General features: G+C 35.5%; 1 protein-coding gene across 2 annotated transcripts in view; it reads left to right on the forward strand.

The window, feature by feature from the left end:
• The first annotated feature begins 2,436 nt into the window (after nucleotides 1–2,436).
• Nucleotides 2,437–22,295, forward strand: part of mRpS22 (mitochondrial ribosomal protein S22) — a 42,239-nt gene continuing 22,380 nt past the window's right edge. Inside the window, exons 1-3 of one of the 2 annotated variants that reach the window (XM_090387153.1) lie at nucleotides 2,437–2,663; nucleotides 13,656–13,834; nucleotides 18,569–18,733. In XM_090387153.1, coding sequence (XP_090243279.1) covers nucleotides 2,525–2,663; nucleotides 13,656–13,834; nucleotides 18,569–18,733 — 483 coding nt within the window. In that variant the 5' untranslated portion in view covers nucleotides 2,437–2,524. The remainder of the gene's footprint in view (nucleotides 2,664–13,655; nucleotides 13,835–18,568; nucleotides 18,734–22,295) is intronic. The other variant, XM_090387154.1, reaches the window with a different exon arrangement.

Here is a 22,295-nt window from a genome sequence, read left to right on the forward strand (position 1 = left end):
GAAGTTATTTAAGCAATGTCTGGATCCAGTGTTGAAGTATGTTACATCTTCAACATCTAGTGCAATAGATATTCAGTGAATAATCCATTGTTCTATTTCAAAGGCGTACAACCCCTATAGGAATCATCCCCCTTTATGCCTACAATTACTCCTCATGCAAGGATTTAGGACAAAAGCTGGCTTTTTCCTCCGCCCTCCTTCCATATAATTGCAATTCTAACACCTCTGAACCACACCGCTCCCGGATGCAGCCGTCCCTGAAGAAAACCCCAGGTAAGAGTATTCTTCTGCGTTGCAATGAAAGAAAAATTCTTCTGTGTTAAAATGAAATTTAAAAATGAATTCTTCTGAAACATAAAAATGAATATTAAAAATGAATTTAATATTCCTTTAAAATTTCCAAAAATAGCCTATACTGCCCTTTTCAAAAAATCCACGAAGTTTATTTAAAATCCATAATGAGATGGCAGATCCTCTACAAGGAAAAATTACAATAAATTATTAGCATTTGTCCGATTTTACGAAAATTAGCGGGTCTCGACTATTCATGTTGTCTGTCCAACTAGATATTCAGCATGAGAAATCAGAAGAGCAAGTGCAACAGTTATCTTCTCAAGAGGATCTAACAGAGAAAGTTATTCGTCCATTAACGGAGAAGAAAATAGTGAATAGATAGGATTTTCTGAAAACGAAGAGGAAATAAACATATTTTTAAAGTATTCCGACATCGCTTTTTGCCCTATCCGGGTACTACATAACTTAAAGAATTTATTTTATTAAGAAAGTCAGCGAATATTTTCAAAATAAGGACGGACCTTTTGACACTGTTGAAAGAGCAGAAGAAAAAAATTAAAAGGGAAATGTCAACAGCCAATAATTTCTTGGTTTTATTAGACAGTACCAGGAAATTTCCAGACATCATCAGGAAATTTATTTTGTTTTTACTGCAAACTATTTTCATTGGAGAATAAAGAAATCGAAACATTCAACTTTATCACGGGATTTAAAACTTGGTGGAAATTAAATCCAAAAGTTTAATTTCCACCAAGAAAATAGTGAACACCATCTCTTGATTTCAATTTCCACCATGAAAATAGTGAACATCTCTCGTGCTTGGAGAAATCGAAAACCTTAAGTGCTGGGTTGAAATTTCAACAAACTGTTGACTGGATAAAGAAAGAAAGAAATTGAGAGATGTTTTATATCGACTTTTAGATTTAATCTTATTTCTAGCTCGTCAGAATATTCCTTTTCATGGACACGATGAATCCACATTTTCTACAAATAAAGAAAATTTGTGTATGGTATTTTGTGTTCAGTTAGCCGTCATTCGATTAACATACTTTTTTTCCAAAAAACGCATTGCGTACTTTCGCCGAGGGGACGGCGCGGATGGCACAGTTGGTAGAATAGTTTTTTCTCCCGTAAACTCGGGTTTTTCATCCAGCAAACAGAAAATCGACCAGATAACACACACCATTTACAGACAGTATAATAATAATAATAATAATAATAATAATAATAATAATAATAATTATGAGGCTTATGTTGTACGGGCCAAAAAAAAAAATTTCCCTATTACCCTGAGAGAGAGAGAGAGAGAGAGAGAGAGAGAGAGAGAGAGAGAGAGTAGAAAGGAATCACCAAAAAAGAGAAGAATGATGATATCAGCTCAGGACCCTGGGTGTGCCAAGTCCATACTCACCAGATGTGAGCATCTATATGCGAGGCAATATAGCCTGTCACTGATGCTTCTAAAACAAGTGGCGTAGCTACCCTTTTTCGGGCCCGGAGGCAAAGAACATGTTCGGGTTCCTACTTAATTACTGAAAATTGTAAAAAGAGGAGACAGCCAAAGACGCCGGGCCCCTAAAGGACCCGGGCCCGGAGAAAATTGCCTTGCCTGCCTACATGTTAGCTACGCCACTGCATAAAACCCTACAACAACAACAACGATTAACCGATCTTATCAACCTTACAGATTATACTTTAGTGATTTGTGTATCGACCCACGGAGTAGTAAGATCTTATTACTCTGTACACAGAGTAGTAAGATACTACTCTGTGACAGAGAAGATATTTTACCCCAGGGGCTCACATCTGATGAGTATGGGCTTGGCAAACCCAGGGTCCTGAGCTGGATATCATCATTTTCTCTTTCTTGGTGATTCCCTTCTACTTTCTCTCTCTCTCAGGGTAACGCGGGAATTTTTTTTTTTTTTTTTTTTGCTTGTGCAGCATAAGCCTCATGTTTCCTTGCACCATATGGCTAATAATATGTTACTGCTCTGTGACTCTGTATATCGACTTAACGCAAATGACGAAGCTACTGTCGCCACTTGTTATATCGGTGTAACGATTTATAAAAAAAAAAGCTTCAGCTTTTTATTTATTTGTTTAATATCACTTATGTCCACCTTAATATCAGTTATTTTGCATGATTATTGACTGAATTCAGAAACATTATATTGAAAAGTGTGCTGATAATCTACAGAATAATTTGTTGACTACGAAAAAAAGCTGAATGACCAGGATGGTAGTCTGCTCGATATCTTGTGCTCGGACTGTTACACATTATTGTACATTTGTAAAGAACTTGAGAGCATTACGTATTCCAGAATTTTATTATTGTACTACTTTCAAAGATTATGGCAATAATGAGGGTAGGTGCCTTTAATTTTTTCTCTGCTGTACTTTATTAGGTAAAATTTAGAACAGGGTTCCCCTTCCAAAATAGCGGCGAGAAGAAGAAGGCAGTGATTGATTAACCCGCTATGGTTAGGTTCATTTAGGGTGTTTATCCCCCCTCCACTGTCAAAGTGCTTCATGATGATTTTAATGTTTCTTTTGAACCCTGCTTTAGCCCACAACTCCATTTTAGAAAATCCTGGGTCCACTCCTGTCACAAACTATATGCATAGGGGTAAGCATTAACACAGAAATAAGCAAAAAATAATGGATTTTGGCAGGCCATTTTTAGAGATACCTGTATACAGACATTGCTTTACAAATAAATAAAATTATTTACACTAATCAAACTGAGATCTACATTCTCCATCAGAAAGTTGCATAATGTTCAATTCAAATTATTTTCAGAACACCCTCTGAGTTTTGATGTATTTTTCCCAAATCTGCTTAATAAAAAAAAACGTTGGAAACATTTGTAGACAACATTGGCTAAAATTTTTTCCCAGTCACCAAACTGACATGTTTATATGGAATTTATTGAGAAACTTCATCAGTATGTTATAGATGGAAATGTTCTTGAACAGTGCTGAAGGCTGTGCTTATGTTTCAGAGCTGTACTGTATTCAAGATTCATTTGGCAGTTTTCATCCCAGGTTGCATGCCCCAGGTAAAAGTTCAGAAACAGTTGATGGTATTGTTTAATACAGACATTAAAAGAAGAAAAAAATCAATCACCAGTTTTAATAATGCAGGTAGTGGAACCGATGGATTTCTTGCATCTTCCCCATGATTTAGAATTGCATGAACCATTATTGGCTAACTGGAATACTGGTTCTTTCATAGGACCATTTTCAGATCATATTATGAATCTGTAAGATGTAGATTCTTTATGATAAAATGTCTCATTTACTTTGATTTTTGTATCGCCATTATCATAAATTACTCATTTTACAAACCCTATAACTTGATTATTAATATTAGTATTGGTAAAATGATGTTAGGAAGCAAGCTTAAAGCATCAGCTAAAAATAAAACATAGTCATTAGTTGGCAGATTTTGCAATGGTCTAACAAAGCAGAGCCCTCACTTGAACCATTTGTAGCAAGCTGAAGAATTAATTATTTTCTACTGTAATTAATTAACTCCACATCAATCATACTCCCAAATAAATGTAACACAAAAGCTAATGTGGTATCTGGCTACATTTTTGTTATTATATATTAATATTTAGCTTTTTTTGTTGAATTGATAAAGAGGCTTGTATCTTATTTGTTATGATTTACTTAATTTATCCCATTTCTCAGTGTTTGAATTTCTTGTGCTGTATGTTTTTTACACTTATCTTCTTTTACATGTGAAAAAATACAGCTTCAGGAAAATACACATGATGGGCATAATGCACTAAATTATAGAATTCTATTGGTGCAGAATTATGCTCTTATTATTGTAATGCACACATCCTGAAGGGTAGATGAGGAATGTTTGTACAAGCTGACTAATTTCAAAATCAGTAGATGGCATTTCTCATATGGTGTTTTTAGATGGTCCAAACTGATAAAAGCCTCTTCTAATTCATAATAAATCAAAACAAAAAATAAAATATTGCATCATTATCATCTAGAGGAAATTGGTGGTGAACATGGAAGGGTATAATTCCATTCTCAAATTAAAAAAAAAAAGATGTCATCTGTTGCATGCTATGTGATTGATGAAACGTTAAAGACTGTGTACAGTTTTTGTTTACATATTACCACGGGGAACTTTGAATAGTGTTAAGAAGCAATGGGTTTTCTGATATCAGTCGAACTTGCACTATGATATTATTGGATGGGGTATGACAGTAAAATTTATGAAATAGTTCTGAACTACTGTTTGTTCTTATACAAATAGATATTTATTTGTTCAGCTGTGTGTTTTTTTGGCAGCAGATTTTAAATTGCAGTGAATATTGCAATTGTTTTTAATAATCACAACAAGGCAAACTCTTATGCCAAGAGTTGCCCGAGTACTGCTACTTTTGTATCTGACATCATTGAAAAGCTAGCCTACCATTTGTTTAAAATATGAGACATCCTATGACAGCTTGTTTCAGGATTTACTGGTCAATTATCAGTTGGCAGGTGAGTTAGTGAATCCGAGACAGCTTAGTGATAAATGAAGTGTTCTGTGTGAACTAGCACTTTATGTGCAGGCATACCTCATGATATTTAATACAGGCCAGGCGCTTTTTTAATTTACATGTATGTAAATTAGGCCATATAACTTTTGTTATAAATTAAAGTTGCAAATTGCTCTCCAGGTGCCTACTCTCCGGGCGCTGCGAATTGCAGTGCCTGGAGAGTAAGCACCTGCGAGATGATCTGATTGAGTTGTATAAGGCCTTGAACGGGTTGAGCAAGCTGAATGCTGATGGGATTCTTCCTCTTGCTCAGACTAAGAACCTGAGGGAGCACAGTTTCAAATTGAGGAAAGATAGTTGTAGAATAGATGTCCGGAAATTTGCCTTTAGCCAGCGGGTAGTTGATTGGTGGAACAGGTTTCCATCTTTTGTTGTGGAAGCTAATAGCCTAAATAAATTTAAGGCTGAGCTGGACAGGCAGTTGGAACGAATGGAGGGGTGAAATGTGAGGGTTTTTTTTGGCCGATGCTGCATAAGCTTGCTTTTTTGCATCGTATGCCTCTACTAATGCTAATTAAAATCAAACATTTACCATGTAAACATTAAGCATAATTCTTCATTTATTGATCCTAACTAATAATTACAAAGAGGTCCAGTTAAGACAGTAATCCTGCACAATTATGAAAACCTTTTGAACCTACTTTGTGGTTCATTTTTCAAGTCTTAAACAAAGAGAAAAGACAGCTATTCTAATCGGGTTGTAAGTAAATATTGCAAACCTTTTGAAAAAATAATAGAATAGATAGTTATTCTAATCAGAATAGTAAACTTTAAATTATTTTGAATGAGATATGACTAGATATAAGAATAAAGTACAGAAGTAAAATTTAAGAACATTCTTACTTAGAGAATTCAGGAACCCTTCTACTCCGTAACTAGATGCTTGCAATGCTGATGAAATTATCAGCTCATATTACCTTGCTGTGTATGTGAGCATGTAAGCGATTAGTATGATAGGTAGAGTTGGATATCTGGATGTGGGACAGGATGTCTAGAGCTGATGTGACAATTACTGGAACTGATACAGAATTTTGTTGAATATTTACATGTGAGAAGAGCTTAATTTTTACATTACAGTAACTCTCCATCTATGCCTTTAATGCAAGAAATAAGCCTTTACTACTTTAACTCTTCATTGACTGGGTTGTACCTGACAGATGCATGCATTTTTATTTTTGTTTGCCCATTACTCACTTTAGCAGGATTTTGTTAGTAATCATAGTATTTTCCTCCCCTTTCTTGCTACAGTATCAGTTTTCAGTAAGCATTAGTTTAGGAAATGTACTGATACTTTCTTTGTTGCAATCTATGAGACTTAATCCAAACAGTGATATGTAAAAGTGAAGGTGTTTGTTGCAATTTCTGTGTTAAATTTTTAAATGTAGTTGTTTTAAAGACTCTGTCCTTAAATATTTTTTTGTGTGATATATTCTAGAGTGATTTGTATAGACTGCATGAATTAACAGCATTAATAGTGAGTGTAAGCATCACAAATTGAAGAACATTGATTTTTTTAAAGGAATTTTTGTGTTTTAACAGTATTTCACACAATTTGCAAAATTAAATTATCACGAATATTAAGAAATCTTCATTTGTTGCAGTTTGGTTTTTTGATTTTATTTCTACTGTATGTTTTTTTAAGTGAGTTTTTCAGTGACAGATCCAACCTGTACTCTCCTAGGAGTTTTTCACTTTCAGCCACTAAATAGTTAAATATGAAATTCTATGATGTTTGCTTCTTATTAGCTGCCTTTAATCATGACTAACAGCCACTGTGATTTAGACTGTAAGTCATAAATTTATTATTATTATTTTTTTAATATGATGCTGTCACTCTTTTTTTGTTATTACTCTAACATAATGTAACGTAAAAAAAATTTAGCATGAATACTGTTGCAGTTGGTTCATCAGACTCTAAAGACTTTGCCTTGTCGCTGCAACCACACATCTCTGTCTTCTGCTGAACGTTTCATTTCCTCATATCCCCTAAAGTTCATTTTCCTCATTAGATTTTCCAGAATTTTCTTCCTTGGTCATCTCCTTCCTTTCTTTCCCAAATTTTTCCTTCTGAGATATTCACTAAAAATTTGTTATGTCTTAGGGTGTGTCCTAGAAATTTAGATTGTCTTTTTGCCGCAGTCGCAAGTAGCTGCCGCTTTCCTTGCATCTCGTTCAAGACAGATTCGTTGGATTGTCGCTTGGTCCAGCTAATCCTCAACATCCTCCTCCAGACCCACATCTCCAAAGCCTCCAGTCTCTTGATATTTTGCTTGCATAATGTCCAGGTTTCACTTCCATACAGCAGTACACTCGAAATGACTTGGTTATTTCCTATCCTAACCAACTTCAAGTTGGTTAGGATAGTAAAATTCACTAAATTATATAAATCAGACAAAAACTGTTTGATGATTGGTAGTCACTGAAATGTGTCTCATTTGTAGTTTTAGGATTCAAAGCCAGCATTAAATAATGTGGTTTTATTTTATCATTTTATCTCTTTGGCAGTTGTACAAAATCATATACAGGATTTATGCTTTTAAGGGTCATGAATAGAGTTTTTCAAATTTTAATAGAGAAACTAAGAGAAATTACCTTGGAAAACATAGTGCTGTTTACTCGTGATCAAACAGAATAGCTTTTAAGTGCAAAAAAAGCTAAAAAAAATTTGATCAGAATTATCCCATGCCATTGCCAATGGAATAATATAAGGTATTTATAAGGTTTGTTCCAATAGAGTGTTAATGCATGTTCTAGTAGAGTTTTAGGTTATTTCTGATTAGGTTTAGAAATAATTTTTTTATCATTTATCTTATAATTTTTAAGAGAGATCACAGCCAAAATTTAGTGAATAAAATTTTGCAATTTTGCATCATGGGACTCTCAATATTTATTAAAGAGAGCAACAACTTGCCATTATTTATTGGGAAAGTTCGGAGTACTTATATGTTCAGAGGAATGTGTTTATAGTATTTGATTCTTTATTTATTGATCTGTTGGACTTGCAAAACAGTACTACTATCTACCCAAAAATTCAAGTCTGAATATGTGGAACATGAATATCTGAAGGTGCCATTCACCATCATATACCAAGTTAGCTATAAATATATTGTTGCTCACACTGCTGACAGATATTGAATAAAAAAATTTGAATTTATTTCCACATATAAGTGACACATTGGAATGCAGATGATTGGTCTTTCTTAGACCTGGGTGAGAACTAACATGTGTGAGATAGCGATGAGATTCTGCAGATTTTATGTAGTATGCAATCATTGAATGCCAAGAAGGAAGGGTTAATGAGCATTTATGAACAGTTGCTTGTATCTCTTCTTTGAGTTATGTTTGCAGTAGATGCCAGCATGGTTAAGAAATAAATATTCCAGATAACGTGCAAAATGAAAGAAAAAGTCAAAAATCTGACAAAGTAAATTTATTTGTATACATCTGTAAATTATATTTATAAAAATATACTACACCACGAGAAGATTTGACATAAAATTTAATATATACATATTATTTTTTGAAAAATGAAAATAATGAGCTTTGCTTTTCCCTTGGTTTTCTTTTGAGTCAAATTAAATTTCAAAGTATTACCTCTCAGCGAGAACAGCATGTTCTTGTTAAAGCTAACGCTTTAGCACCAAACAACCTGAAAGTTTTGTTCGTGTCAATAAAAAGAATAATACTTTTCTGTTTTAACATAATGGATATACACAGATGCAAATTAAATTCAGTATACATACTTAAGAATTATATAAAGTAGAATGGTTATTATATCAATTTTATTAATTTATGGAATTCATTGACATAAGAATTGTTTCTTTTTTAATTTGTGTCTTTCTTCCATTTTATCCAAAAAATGCTAACAGAGATGCGCCTCCGTAGCCAGGTGGGAAGGAGCAGCAGTGCGTAGCACACGCTTCTTGATTAGACCGGGGTTCAAGCCCGTCACCACCAAATACGGAGGATGCGGAAAGGTCAGGGAATGACCACCGCACCGGAGCAATATGGCCTTAGTTGCTAATGCTCCTAAAAACCAAATAACAACAACAGCTAACAGAGATTTTATGGAGTTGATTAAACATTTTCTGTTTGTATATTCAGTGTTCTTTTAGCAACACCCTTGTGTGGATCTTTCTTTAGTGCTTAGAGTAAACTCAGAGGTTTCTATTATTAAGTTATATTTATGATATAACAACTCAAAACAATTTACCATCTGGCACTTCATTCTCATGGTTAGCCATTGGGATCCTATTATCCACAAGGGAATCACATCTCACTTAAATCAAAGCTAGAGAAGAGTTTGGATTCCACTTAAAAGAAGTTCAAGTAATGAATTGAAATCAGTTATAGAACAGAAATTGTTCTATAACTGATTTGAACAAGTATTGAAAAGGGGTTGGCTCTTTCTAAGCAGTTTTAATTTACATATTTGGAGACTGAGTATTATACTGGAAAATTTTGTAGTGTGATAGTTACATTGCTGTTTTATGGTGGTTTACTCAGTATACATCTGAAACTTGGAGAGGCATACCAGGCTATTACACTATTAAAAGGAAAACATAAATTCTCGTGTTCAGCTACACAGTATTATTTGTGTGACGTTATTCAAATTATAAGCATGATTCTGGTCCTTGAGGTTGTCATAGACATTCTCTCAGATATGCCAGACAAGCTGTTCTTGCTACCTGGGAGTCTAAAACGCTGATGGAACTGATATTCGGGTGACACGCAAGTCAAAGTGGACCCAATTTCGGCGAAGTCTGGACGGTCTATGACAGCCAAATCCTCTGCTTGCACCTTCACGATGGTGGGACTGTTAGTAATCCTGGGTATAACCTTCATGCACAAGTACATGGTGGGTGACCACCCAGGTGTGAACCACCGTAAGCAGGGGTCGAGGTGTGGCGCCCACACCACATGGAGGAACGCCGCCCCTCTATGTTACCAGGCAGTACTAGGTGGTAGATGACTCTCATCAACCGGTGAAATACCACCACTTTGCTTATTGGAGGCTTGAAGTGGTGGAACCCATGTTTAGTCTCTAGAGCTAAGTTCCGGCCAACCCTTCCCTATCTCTTCCATCATGCAGTATGATTGATGATTTTTGAGGTTATGATGAATGTCGTGGCGAGATCCAATATTCCTTACATTTCGAGGGTACAGCTCTAAAACGGTGTTCGCAGGCCGGCCGCTAGTTAGTACACCGGACTGAACCTGTTGGTAACTCTCTAAGAAGCTTCCGGATCAGCTAGTGTATAATCTTGCTACCTCTACTCTGCCAGATAGTGACTGGAGGGAGTCCGAGTAGTGTGTATGCGGGGAGCATTGTCGAGGCCACGTTATGTCAAGGATCTAGGTATATTCTTACCACATGTACGCCATATCCAAAAATTTCATTACTTCATACAGCATGTCCCACCCACTTTTTCTTACTATTGAATACACCATGAATTGTCAAAATAATAGAGCAAGCTTATCTGCGAAAAGATCTAAACCTCCCAAGGACTTCCTAATTCATTTCACAAATATACGTGGTCTCAATTCTAATCTCAACGATGTCCATTTCCAGTCTTCCAAACCCCATGTACTTTTTCTGACTGAATCTCAGTTATCAGTTGATTCAACTACTGCTCATCTCAGATGTCCAAATTATTTGCTGTATGATTCCTTTCGCCTCAAAGGTGGTACTTGTGCATATGTCCGTTCTGATATTCCCTGTCAGAGAATTGGCAATTTGGAATCTCCTCTCTTTGATCTTCTCTGGCTTAAAATCTCTCCACCTCATTGTGTAAAATTCATCTGTTGTCTCTACCGTTCTCCCAACTCCACTAATCACTTGGAGCTCTTTGACTTCCTCTCTTTGCAACTTGACTTTCTCCAGTCCAACTTTCCTAACAGTGAGGTAATTTTCCTTGGTGATTTTAATGTTCACAACTCCAGCTGGCTTCCGTTTTCTAGTCACACCGACCCAGCAGGTCGAGATGCTGAGGCTTTTGCAATTACTAATGACCTAGCACAGATTGTTCATTTACCTACAAGAATACCGGACAATCCTAATCATACAGCCAATACGCTTGATCTTTTTCTCACAAACAACCCTTCTAAGTACAAGGTTGAAGTGAGAGGTCCTTTAGGCACTTCAGACCACAACTTGGTGATTGCCTCTTCTCCAATGGAACCTTTATCTCATGGCTATTCCCAACCTCGTATTGTTTGGCATTACAAGAATGCAAAATGGGATGACCTGCGAGACTTCTTTTCTTCTTTTCCTTGGTCTGATTACTGTTTCAAAACTTCTGATGTCAACGTTTGCTCAGATCGTGTCAGTGAAATTATTCTTGCAGGAATGGAATCCTTTATCCCACACTCCACTTTAAAATCTCGTCCTTTATCTAAACCTTGGTTTTCCAATAAATGTGCTAAGGCTGTCCAAGAGAAAAACGTTGCATATCGTAATTGGCTTGTTTCCAATTCTTCAGTTTCATTTTCTGCCTACACCAAAGCTCGCAACAATTGTAAAGCAGTTATTAATCACTCCAAACTAGAGTTTGAACAGGCTAAGAGTAGAAAACTTGTTTCTTGCCCTAATGGTAGCCGAGCATTCTGGTCTCTTGCCAAAGCTATTGGCCGCAACTTTTGCCCATCTCTGCTCCCACCTCTGTCCAAACCAGATGGTTCTGTTGTCACTTCAGCCAAGGATAAAGCTGACCTGCTAGCATCCCATTTTTCTTTGAGCTCATGTATTAATGATCTTGGTAAAACACCTCCCACCATTCCTAACACGCTCCATTCAATGCCTCCTGTGGTCTTCCGTCAAAAGGATATCAGAAGGATTTTGATGAACCTTGATGCTAAGAAAGCTCCAGGTCCTGATGGTATTTCTCCACTTGTTCTCAAAACCTGTGCTCCTGAACTTACTCCTATTCTTTGCCGCCTTTTTTCACTTTCTTATTCCAAAGGTGTTTTTCCTTCTGCTTGGAAATTTGCTCATATCCAGCCAGTTCCTAAAAAGGGTGACAAATCCCTCCCATCCAATTATCGTCCCATTGCAATTACTTCTACTCTTTCTAAAGTAATGGAGAAATCAATTAACCGCCAACTCTTAAACTACCTAGAAACCTTCCGTCTGATCAACGATCGCCAGTATGGATTCCGTCAGTGTCGATCCACTGGTGATATTCTGGCTTATGTTACCCATTTATGGACTAATTCAATGGAAAGGTTCGGTGAAACACAAGTAGTTGCTCTTGACATCTCAAAGGCTTTTGATCGTGTTTGGCATAAAGGTCTTCTAAACAAGCTTCCATCTTATGGTTTGCCAACTGTTTTTAGTAATTGGTTATCCAGTTTTCTCTCTGATCGCTCACTGAGGGTGATGGTAGATGGCTCTCCGTCTTCTAACTTCTCCACTAATGCCGGTGTCCCCCAAGGTTCAGTTCTTTCCCCCACTCTTTTCCTCTTGTATATCAATGACCTTCTTCCATTGACTGGAAATCCTATCCATAGTTTTGCCGATGATAGCACATTGCATTCAACTTTCCATTTTGAGAAACCTTGTCCAGCTCAATCAGCTTCAAGTTCTCGAAAATCTGCTGCCAATTCCTTAAATGCCGATCTTCAGGTAATTCTCCAGTGGGGCAAAGACAACTTAGTTGATTTCAACCCTTCTAAAACTCAATCTTGTCTTATATCTCACAAAAAGGATTCTTCTGCTCCCATGCTTATCTTTAGTGACACTCCGATTTCTAGGCAAAATGATATATCTCTTTTGGGGATTACCCTGACTTCTAATCTCTCTTGGCACAAGCACATTACAAATATTGCTTCCTCTGCATCTAAAAAACTTGGTTTTCTCTTTCGCTCTCGGCGTTACTTTTCTCCCAAACAGCTGCTCACTCTGTATAAATTGCAAATCCGCCCTGCCATGGAATATTGTTCCCACATCTGGGGTGGTGCCCCCAAAACCTCTCTCAGGCTTCTTGATTCCATTCAGAAGAGGGCAGTTAGGTTAATTAATGATTCATCTCTAACAGAGTCTCTCCACTTGCTTTCTCATAGATGCACTGTTTCTGCTGCATGCCTCTTCTACAGATACTTCCATGGGCACTGTTCTTCTGAATTGGCTTCTATAATTCCCGCTCTCTCTTTCAAAACAGTCCGAACACGTGCCGCCACCAGCCAACATCCATTTACTGTCCAACTTCAAACCCACAGAACCAACTTTTCAGCTTCCTCATTTATTCATTCAACTGCCATTTTCTGGAACAACCTTCCTTCATACATATTTCCTGAAAATTACAATCTACAGAAGTTAAAGTCCAATATCAACAAATATCTTCTTTCGTCTTCTCAACCTCCAACCCAAGCACGGTACTAAGTACTATAGGTTATAATACCTCTCGTGTTTGGGGTTCTCATAAAAAAAAAAAAAAAAAAAATTCTCTATAAAATATAGTTATTCTGAGTATCTTTATTTTTTATATTTTTTATTTTTAATAAAAGTATTTTTTAATTTATGAAAATATTTGTTCAATTAAACACAGTTAGAAATTGTCTCAATTTCTTCTTAAAACAATAAGGGCTACATTTGGATGCACCAAAGATAGTACAACAGTCAGCTAGTTAAAAACAATTTTTTGCCTATAGTTATATATAATAATTGTGAATGAAGTTCTTGGTTAGTAATTGTGAATGAAGCTGTGAGTCCAATTTTTTATTAATTGGAAGCACAGTGTTTACTTGATGTGGATTGGTATACATAAAATTTTTCATATTGATTTTATAGCTACCCAATCATCTGAAAATCCTAACGAAATGGATATTGAGAAATTGTATAGGAGGAGTGATGTTCGAAAGCTCTTACAAAGGATGACTGGAATGGATATGGAAAAAATATTCCGTCCAGTTCAGAAAAAGCTAGCAGATTATGTATACAAGTTTATGACACAGGAGCAGCTTGATAAGGTAAAAATGCTTATTTTACATATGATTTTAAGTTAAAAGTTACTTTATTATATTTAAGCATTCTATAGGGATAATGTGTCAGCAGTTGGATTTGTATTACTTTGCATCTCTGAACAGTTGTTTTGGATTTTGCAGAGCAATTGGAGACATCCAGTGGTACACCCAAAGATTTTATAAGCTGTTGTGAAATTTCCAGCATCTTTCTCTCATACATATATAAAATCATTAGACATTATTTTATTTTTCGTTTGTTATGTTGTTATGCCTCACATAGTGCCCCTAAGGTATGCATTAAGTAAAGCAGTCTGCTAGTTAGAAACTCATTAATTGGTATTGGAAAGCAAAATTTAAAATTTCTTTAATATTGTGAATTAAAAATTGTCAAAGGAGAATTGCTTTGATATACTTGTTTAAAAGTATTTGAAAAGTATTATAATTGCTTTGATATAATTGTTTAAAAGTATACTTTTAAACATATTTATGAAACCAGTACTTTTCAAGGAATTAATTTCTTCTCTCTCTTTCTGACCTTAATGACAGTAATGACCCTTTTGGGAATAACAGAACTGAGAGTGTGCATATCATGTGTAGTTAAGTAAATTGTGTGTTCTGGAACTTTTTAATAATATTCATGTTTTTTTCTCAGGTTTCAAGTTTTGTACTAATAGATGCCTTGAATTGTAAGCTGCTTTCAACCAGCAACTTACCATATGAAGATTTTTATCAATAAACTTTCCTATCTGATTATGTGTAAGCTGTAGGTTACATGGACAGCTGCAGTGTGTACAAGGTTAAACTCCCACCTAAATAGGGTGTATGGCCAGCTGCAGTGTAACACAAGGTCAGAAATCTCATTTATAGATTTTATTACCAGGTAAAATTTCATCTGTGCTCCCTACCTGAAGCCATGGAGAAAGAATCTTAGATTTAAAACCTTTTAATGATATAGCACCTTCTTTTGCAATTTAGATGATTGCTCTCAGTAGTAGCCTTAATTCGTTTACACTGAGGCATTTCTATACTTTTTATTGAACTCTTTGCTGCATTTTGATGCTAAACTCTGTAGAGGTGTTAATGCTGCACAATGAATCTAAAGTGAAAATTGTGTTCCAAAATTAAGAAATGAATTTGAGTAAATTAAATCCTGTAAAAAATTATAATTCTGTATGGAGATGGACCCTTATCAACAGAAAACATCATGGTTAGTAAGTTCTTTTTCTTCTCCTTGCAGATCAGTTAGGCCTAGTATATAGTTCTTAGTCTTTTCTGTTCCCTCAAGTGATGATTGAACTGATACTTGCTTACTGTTAATATTGAAAACTAGGCTCAATACTGTTCCACTCATACAAGCAAACTTTGGAAACAGAAGAATATGTTACAGACAAACTGATCAGGATTGTCTAATGTAGCGTAATAGGATATTCAAGCACACATTCTTGCTTCAGTCTTTTACCTTGAGAAAGTAACATGGCAGCTGCTCTAAATTTGTTACACCAAGTCATAGGTGAAATATGCTCATAAGAATATCTTGGTTCACAAGGCATTTGTAAATTATTGCTACTTTGAGGAAAAAAAATTATAGCATTAATTATGTCAGAATAAGTCACACAAAGTTTTTTGTGACTTGTTCTGACGTGTTTCTAAACTTAGCAAAAACTGTGATGGAATTTTAGTGTAAACAGTTCATATTTATCCCTCTCTATGCATGACCTGTTATTTACAGCAGCTACTGTAGTACCAAAATGAAAACCATTGGCATGGATAACCTTGAATAATCTAATATCCTTGCTGTTAGAACATCAAACTTTCAAATTTCCAAAACATCAAACTTTCAGATATATCTGAAAATGTTCTGTAACAAAGGTTGCTAACACCCCTCAAATAGTAACTAAGTCTGTGGTTGATAAGAATTATCTTCGCCTTGTAACTGGGTAGATCCGTTAGCCAAAGCAAAAATCAGCAACGAACAGTAGCAAACTCAATTTATTGTTACTGTTGAGGTATTATCCAAACAGCTAACCATTACAATAGAATTAATTGAGAATTAAAACAGCAGTTACTAACTATACATGAATACACTATTTGTGTCAGTGAAATTAAACTAAGAAATGAAACAAGAAAAGATTTATGTTCACTAGAATTTGGCCAGTTGCTTGTTTAAATCTTAAATTCTCGTCTACAACCAACATAAGAAGTGAAAAGAGGTGACCTTCCACAAACAGTAATATGCCCACAGCTTCCTCTAAGACAGGAGTCGGCAACCTGCAGCTCTTTGAACTGTGGCTCTTTAACTTTTAGCCCACATGAAGCACAATTTGAAATGGAGTTAGAGGACTTAAAAATCAAGGACACGTGGAGTGCAAGACTAAAATGCCTTAAAATTGAAATTGAGGATTTGGAGAGGCAAAAGGCTGCTCTTGCAATTCTACACAAATGGCAATAGATGAGTTTAAAGTGCAAAACTGGCGCCTCCGTAGCCAGGTGGGAAGGAGCAGCAGTGCGTAGCACAGGCTTCTTGATTAGACCGGGGTTCAAGCCTGTCACCACCAAATACGGAGGATGCGGAAAGGTCAGGGAGTGACCACCGCATATTCCCGGAACAATATGGCCTTAGTTGCTAATGCTCCTAAAAACCAAAATAACAAATAACAAAATAAAGTGCAAAACTAAATTGTGTTCGATGTGTGGAGTAGCTTACCGGACATGCACATGCACACACTCACTCACACACAAAGCACAGAAGAAACAAAAGAGGTTCACCATAGAATTCAAGGTTGCCTTGAATTCAATGGTGAACCTTGTGCCTTGACCAGGACATAAAAAATTAGTTTCCCAAAGATTAAACAAAGCTATGCATCTGTGAAAAGTGATCAGGGTAATTTAAATGAGACAGCATGACAAGGGAATGCCATAAACACTAACAGAACTTTTATGAATATTAACATAAACAAAAAAAGTCAATTAAAGCTCTTATTGGTACTTCCAAAAATAAAAAGTTAAAAGGGCTAAGGTAAAGAAAGCCAATACGAAAACCACAGAAAACTATGGGAAACTTACCGGACAAACTGGTTTGTTGCTATCGCAGTTTCTCCCTGCCTTCTCGGTAAACAGACAGTGCATGGTAGCTGAAGTCTAAGATGATATATTGATTGACACATAGGCGTGACAGACGATGTAATGATTAGTTGTTTCTCATTATTAAAAGCAGATAATTAGAGTTCATGAGTGTTTTCGCTATTAAAAAAATGCCATATTACTGATTTCTTTGTACGTTTTTAAGGTTAGGGTTTAAGTTTCCTAAAAAATGATCACTCTTTCTTTCTTTATTTTTTGTTACCTTAAATGTTAGGTTAGGAAATAATAGGAACAGGTTTCCTTATCTAACTTTAAAGGTAAGGTTAGGAAACAATGGGAAAAGAAAGAAAGATTCTTTATGTAGATACGTATCATAGCATCAATCAATCACTTAACATTATGATGTTGTCGTCTGTCGTGTTCATGCACCAATAAATATATCGTCCTTGACTTCTACTGCTACTACCAATAACATACACAGTCTGTTTACTGAGAATGCAGAGAGAAACTGTAGCAGAGGCAAACCAGTTTGTCTAGTTAATTTCCTGTAGTTTTCCATGGTTCTCATGTTGGCTTTCTCTTTACCTTCGCCATTAAAAGGTATATCAAAAATAAAAACTATATGTTTCTAGGCTGGCCTATAAAACCACTGAGAAAGAATTTACAGAATTCCATGGAGGATATTTGCAAAATAAAAATGAAGTAACCAAAGTGAGAGATCAAAATAGCCAAACAAATATTCTTAACCTAAAATGTCTTATTATGTAGAACACAAAAAAACAATATTGGATATAAATAAGTAGACAGAAGGAATCCTAATACTACTGTACTCTTGTTCAACTGGAAAAAGTGAAAAAACAGTCAAGACAGCTCGGGATAATATTAGAAGGACTAAAAAGCAATTAATGTCTCTTCCAAATAACAATCTCTCATCAAACAAAAAATGAACCTTATCAACAGAATCGCTTCCAAAGGGAATAATACCGTTACTGTCAGAATGTACAAACTTTAAGTTGTATCAATTACAAAGACTTATGTGGTGGGATTATAAAGTTTAGGAACTGATTTATATTTTGAAATTTCAGCATCATAGTGAGTCACATGTTCTATAACTCATCTAGACATAGCAACACATGAATCACTTGTTTCTTTGCAGTTAGTCTGAATTAGTACGTGTTAAATAAAAGGTGCTTGCGCTATTTTGTATTTTAAAATGAGCAAATTTATTTCATATTTTTGTTTCAGATTAGGGGGAAAAGTGCAACAAAAATGTGCAAAATGTTAAAAACAGCTTTCAGAGAAGATGCTATGTGTTGTTCAAAATGGTTTTCGGTGGTTCACAAAGTTTGCTTGAATAAGAGGCCGCTTGTCAATCAAAGATGATCCTTGTTGTGGCCACCCTTCAATTTCACTGACAAACTAAAATTCAAGTCTAACAAACTAAAAATCAGGAATGTCAATAGTTGTATTAAAGCTATGAGCTCATAATATATATTTATGACAGGCAACAATAGGCATATGGTGCTAAATATTTGTAAAGAATTGCATCACAGATTTGGGTATCTGTATTATTAATAACATGTGTTCTATTTATTTAACCTGTTGTATTAATAAAATTCTTATAGCATTCAACTTTCCCCCCCCCCCTTTTTTTCCAAGGTAACTCATGATTTGAAATTTCGAGCAAGAAAAAAATTGCAGATGCCTCCAGTCATGAAAGAAATGAAACATGAAACAGAAGTTATATCAAAAGACCCTGAAATTCAAGGATTACTCACACATAAACATATATTCACTGATATTTCATTATCTGTGCATGATAGAGTAAGTATTTTATATGTTACATGGGTATATAAATTGGACAAGTTAGTTAATAATACATGCATTGCATTATATTTAAAGTTCATATGAATTTTTTAAACTAATTTTTGTATTTACTTTTAATTATTTTAATGTAATATTTTAAATAGTGCATTGTGAAATTTAATGGAAATCTGAGATAAAACCTGAGGAGGTTCCTGAGTAATGTATGCAGATCAGTGGTAAACACATTGCAAGATTGAACCCATACGCTACCATAGAAATTGCAAAGCCCATTGTTAATTGTGTTTCGCTACAATAAAGCAGTTACAGTGAAAGTTGCTAACTCTTCTGGCTGTGACAGAGTATAAACAGAATTTTATTTCTTTTATATTTTTTACAAATTAATAATAAATAAAATAACCTGAGATATGTTTTAAATATAATAATGCTCAAGATATGTTTTAAAAAATAATAATAAATAAGTAAATAATACAAGTTGTGTATTAAAAATATTGTTGGATTTTTATTTGTTTGATTTTTATAAAATTTGGAATGGCTTAAACAAATATTTCAGGAAGAGCCAAAAATAAAATTTCATAACAAGCTGTTCATCAGGAGTTGAATTGTATGGATAGCTGGACAGACATGCAAAAGCTAGTAATTATTTTTGCAAATACTAAAAAATATGATCCCTAAATACTAACTAAAATACTACCTACCCCTAACTAAAATATAAGCCTAAAAAATATAAAATGTTTTTTAAAAATTTACTTTATTGTTTTACATATAACAGAAAATGTTTAAATATCCCCTTCATTATTAGTAGATTGTTAAATTAACCAAAAGTGAGTTTTAATCACTTAAACTAAATCTAGTTTAATCAATTTAGTTCTAATTTTCAACATTACTCAGCATTCATAATAAAAATCTCTTTGCTCAGTGGTATACTTTCTGCCAACATCAACATAAAGCTTTAGAGTTATTTTTGAAACTTGGCTCCCTTGTTCAAAACTTTTTTCTTTGATATGTATTGTTGTGATTATAAAAAATGGAGAAGATACTCGGTTCTGAAATAATTTTTATTTCAATCAGATTTATTTGAAATCACTGCATTTTCTATATTCATTTTATTGGTTGAATATATTGCCCCCCCATCTCTTCAGCTATATTTAATGATGTTGCCTCCCATTATTTTCTCGAATTCTTGATATTTGTCACATATGTAGGTGATTTTAACAAAGCAGCCAATTTACAGGGCTAAATTTTGGCAATTTTTTTGTTTATTCTTAATTGCATTCAACTTCCATTCTCCCTGCTAGAGCTAATGTCTTGATATCATTCTAATGCCTCAACTTCTGTCACCTCAAATGATATTTCATTCTTCTTTGCTCCTGATCATAAACCCTAAAAGATGTAATTTTATATTGCATTAGCATTAGTAGAGGCATATGATACAAGAAAGCAAGCTTATATAGCATCAGTCAAGGGGAAAAAAAAAAAAACATTTCTGATTTCACCTATCCATTCGCTCCAAAAGTCTGTCCAGTTCTTCCTTTCATCCTCATATTCATTTAGGCTGCCAACTTCCGCAATGACCAATGGAAGTTTGTTCTGGCAATCAATCACTTGCTGGTGAAAGGCAAATTTCTGCACATCTATTCTACAACTGTCTTTCACACCTCATAGGCCTTATACACCTCAATCAGATCACCTTGCAGGTGCCTGGTCTCCAGAGGCTGCAATTTTCAGAGCTTAAGCCTTTCTTGGTAAGAGCACCCCTTTGTTCCCCTCACCAGTACAGAAATAGCTGATGGTGATTTCTGGGTCATTCATGATTTCTTCATTTACAGAACCTGTGGCATCTATTCCAAGGTCTGCCTAGTGAATAATTATAGCTCACCTGGTGATTCTTTTTTTTTGTCACCATTCTACGGAGTGTACCGATCTGAAGTTAAAATTTGGTGCATTGCTAGAAGAATTTGAGTCACTGAAAAAATGGGGTGCTTGCCCTAGAGAATAATATAACTGGGAGCTTGTCAGGGACTCAAGACTCTAGTATAGTAACCTACCAAGTGATGCACTAACGATTTGGACCCCAGAGAAAAATAACCAAGTGAAAACTGCTCTGGTTCAGAAGGATTTAGTTCTGTTCTCCACAGTCAGGGAAATGGGAAATAGTTTTTGCAATAAGGATAGGTAGACTAGATCCAGGGTGTGTCTGCCGGGAGCAACAATTAATGATGTCACCAACAGATTGTCAGATTTTAAGGGAGATAAAGAGAATGTTATTATTCATGTGGGGACTAATGATATTAAGCACACATAATCTGACAATTAGACAAATATAGGGCCATGCTGCAAGTTAGGCCAGAATGCCTATGTGTCTGCAATTCTGCCCAGGCATGATAGGAGGTATTATATGCTGAAAGCCTTGTGGATTAACTCAAGACTTGAAGGGCTGTAAGGCTTTGGGGGGGGGGGATTTTATCAGCTTGGCCCGCACTTGTAGGTAGAAGGAATCTAATTTGTAGAGACTGGATACAAAGGTGGTGCAAGAGTTTTTCCAGATCATTGAGGATACTGGCAAAAACCCTTCTGTTGTTTGTGCTGGCTTCTTGGCCACAGGGCCCCTAGTGGGACTCCACATTGCCCGCTACCACCACTGGGAGGTGAGCCAAGCTGTCCACAGTATACTCTGGCTGCTCTCCATCAGGTCGCCTGAGCTTCCTGACGCAGGACAAAAAAAAAAAGCATTAGTGAGGGAGATAGCTGAAGGATGGGAGTAAAAAGGGAGAGGAAGAACATCAGTGCATTTCGACTGGTGTGTCTTTTACATAGGAAAGATGGCGCCTCTGTAGCCAGGTGGGCAGGAGCAGCAGTGCGTAGCACACACTTCTTGATTAGACTGGGTTCGAGCCCGTGACCACCAAATACGGAGGATGCGGAAAGGTCATGGAATGACTACCGCCATATCCCCGGAGCAATATGGCCTTAGTTGCTGATGCTCCTAAAAACCAAATAACAAATAACATAGAAAAGATTTTACTTACTCCACGATACCTCTACATTTTACATAGAAACGTGTGCATGGGGGTTGGTGAACAAAGCCCCCTAGTATACCATTAAAAAAAATACCCCATGAGGAGTATTCCAAGTTAGATAAATAATGAAGTTGCCAGATTACTTGAGCAGAAAAAGATGGCATGGAAAAATTACAGAGCAATAAAAAGTACTGAAGCCTATAATTACTACAAATTGATCTGTAATGATGCCACACAAAAGTTTAGGCTGGCAAAGGTAGATTATGAGAAATTGCTAGCAAAGAGTTGCGATAAGAATTCTTCACATATATAAATGCAAAAAAGAGAAGGACAAACCAGATCAGTCTCATATGTAATGGATGTGGGATAGTACAGAAGAAAAACTTTATCAATGAGAAATTATGGGAGTGAAGTTGAAAAATGTCTAATTAATGATATTGAAATTTCACATGATTATATAATGAAAAAACTTTTGAGCTACAGATGAGTAAGGCTCCTGGAGTTTATGGCATTATACCCTATAATTTTAAGGGAGGTAGCAA

This window comes from Mastigoproctus giganteus, chromosome 13, assembly GCF_048544385.1.
Source record: "Mastigoproctus giganteus isolate SK-2022 chromosome 13, ASM4854438v1, whole genome shotgun sequence".
Classification (NCBI taxonomy): Eukaryota; Metazoa; Arthropoda; class Arachnida; order Uropygi; family Thelyphonidae; genus Mastigoproctus; species Mastigoproctus giganteus.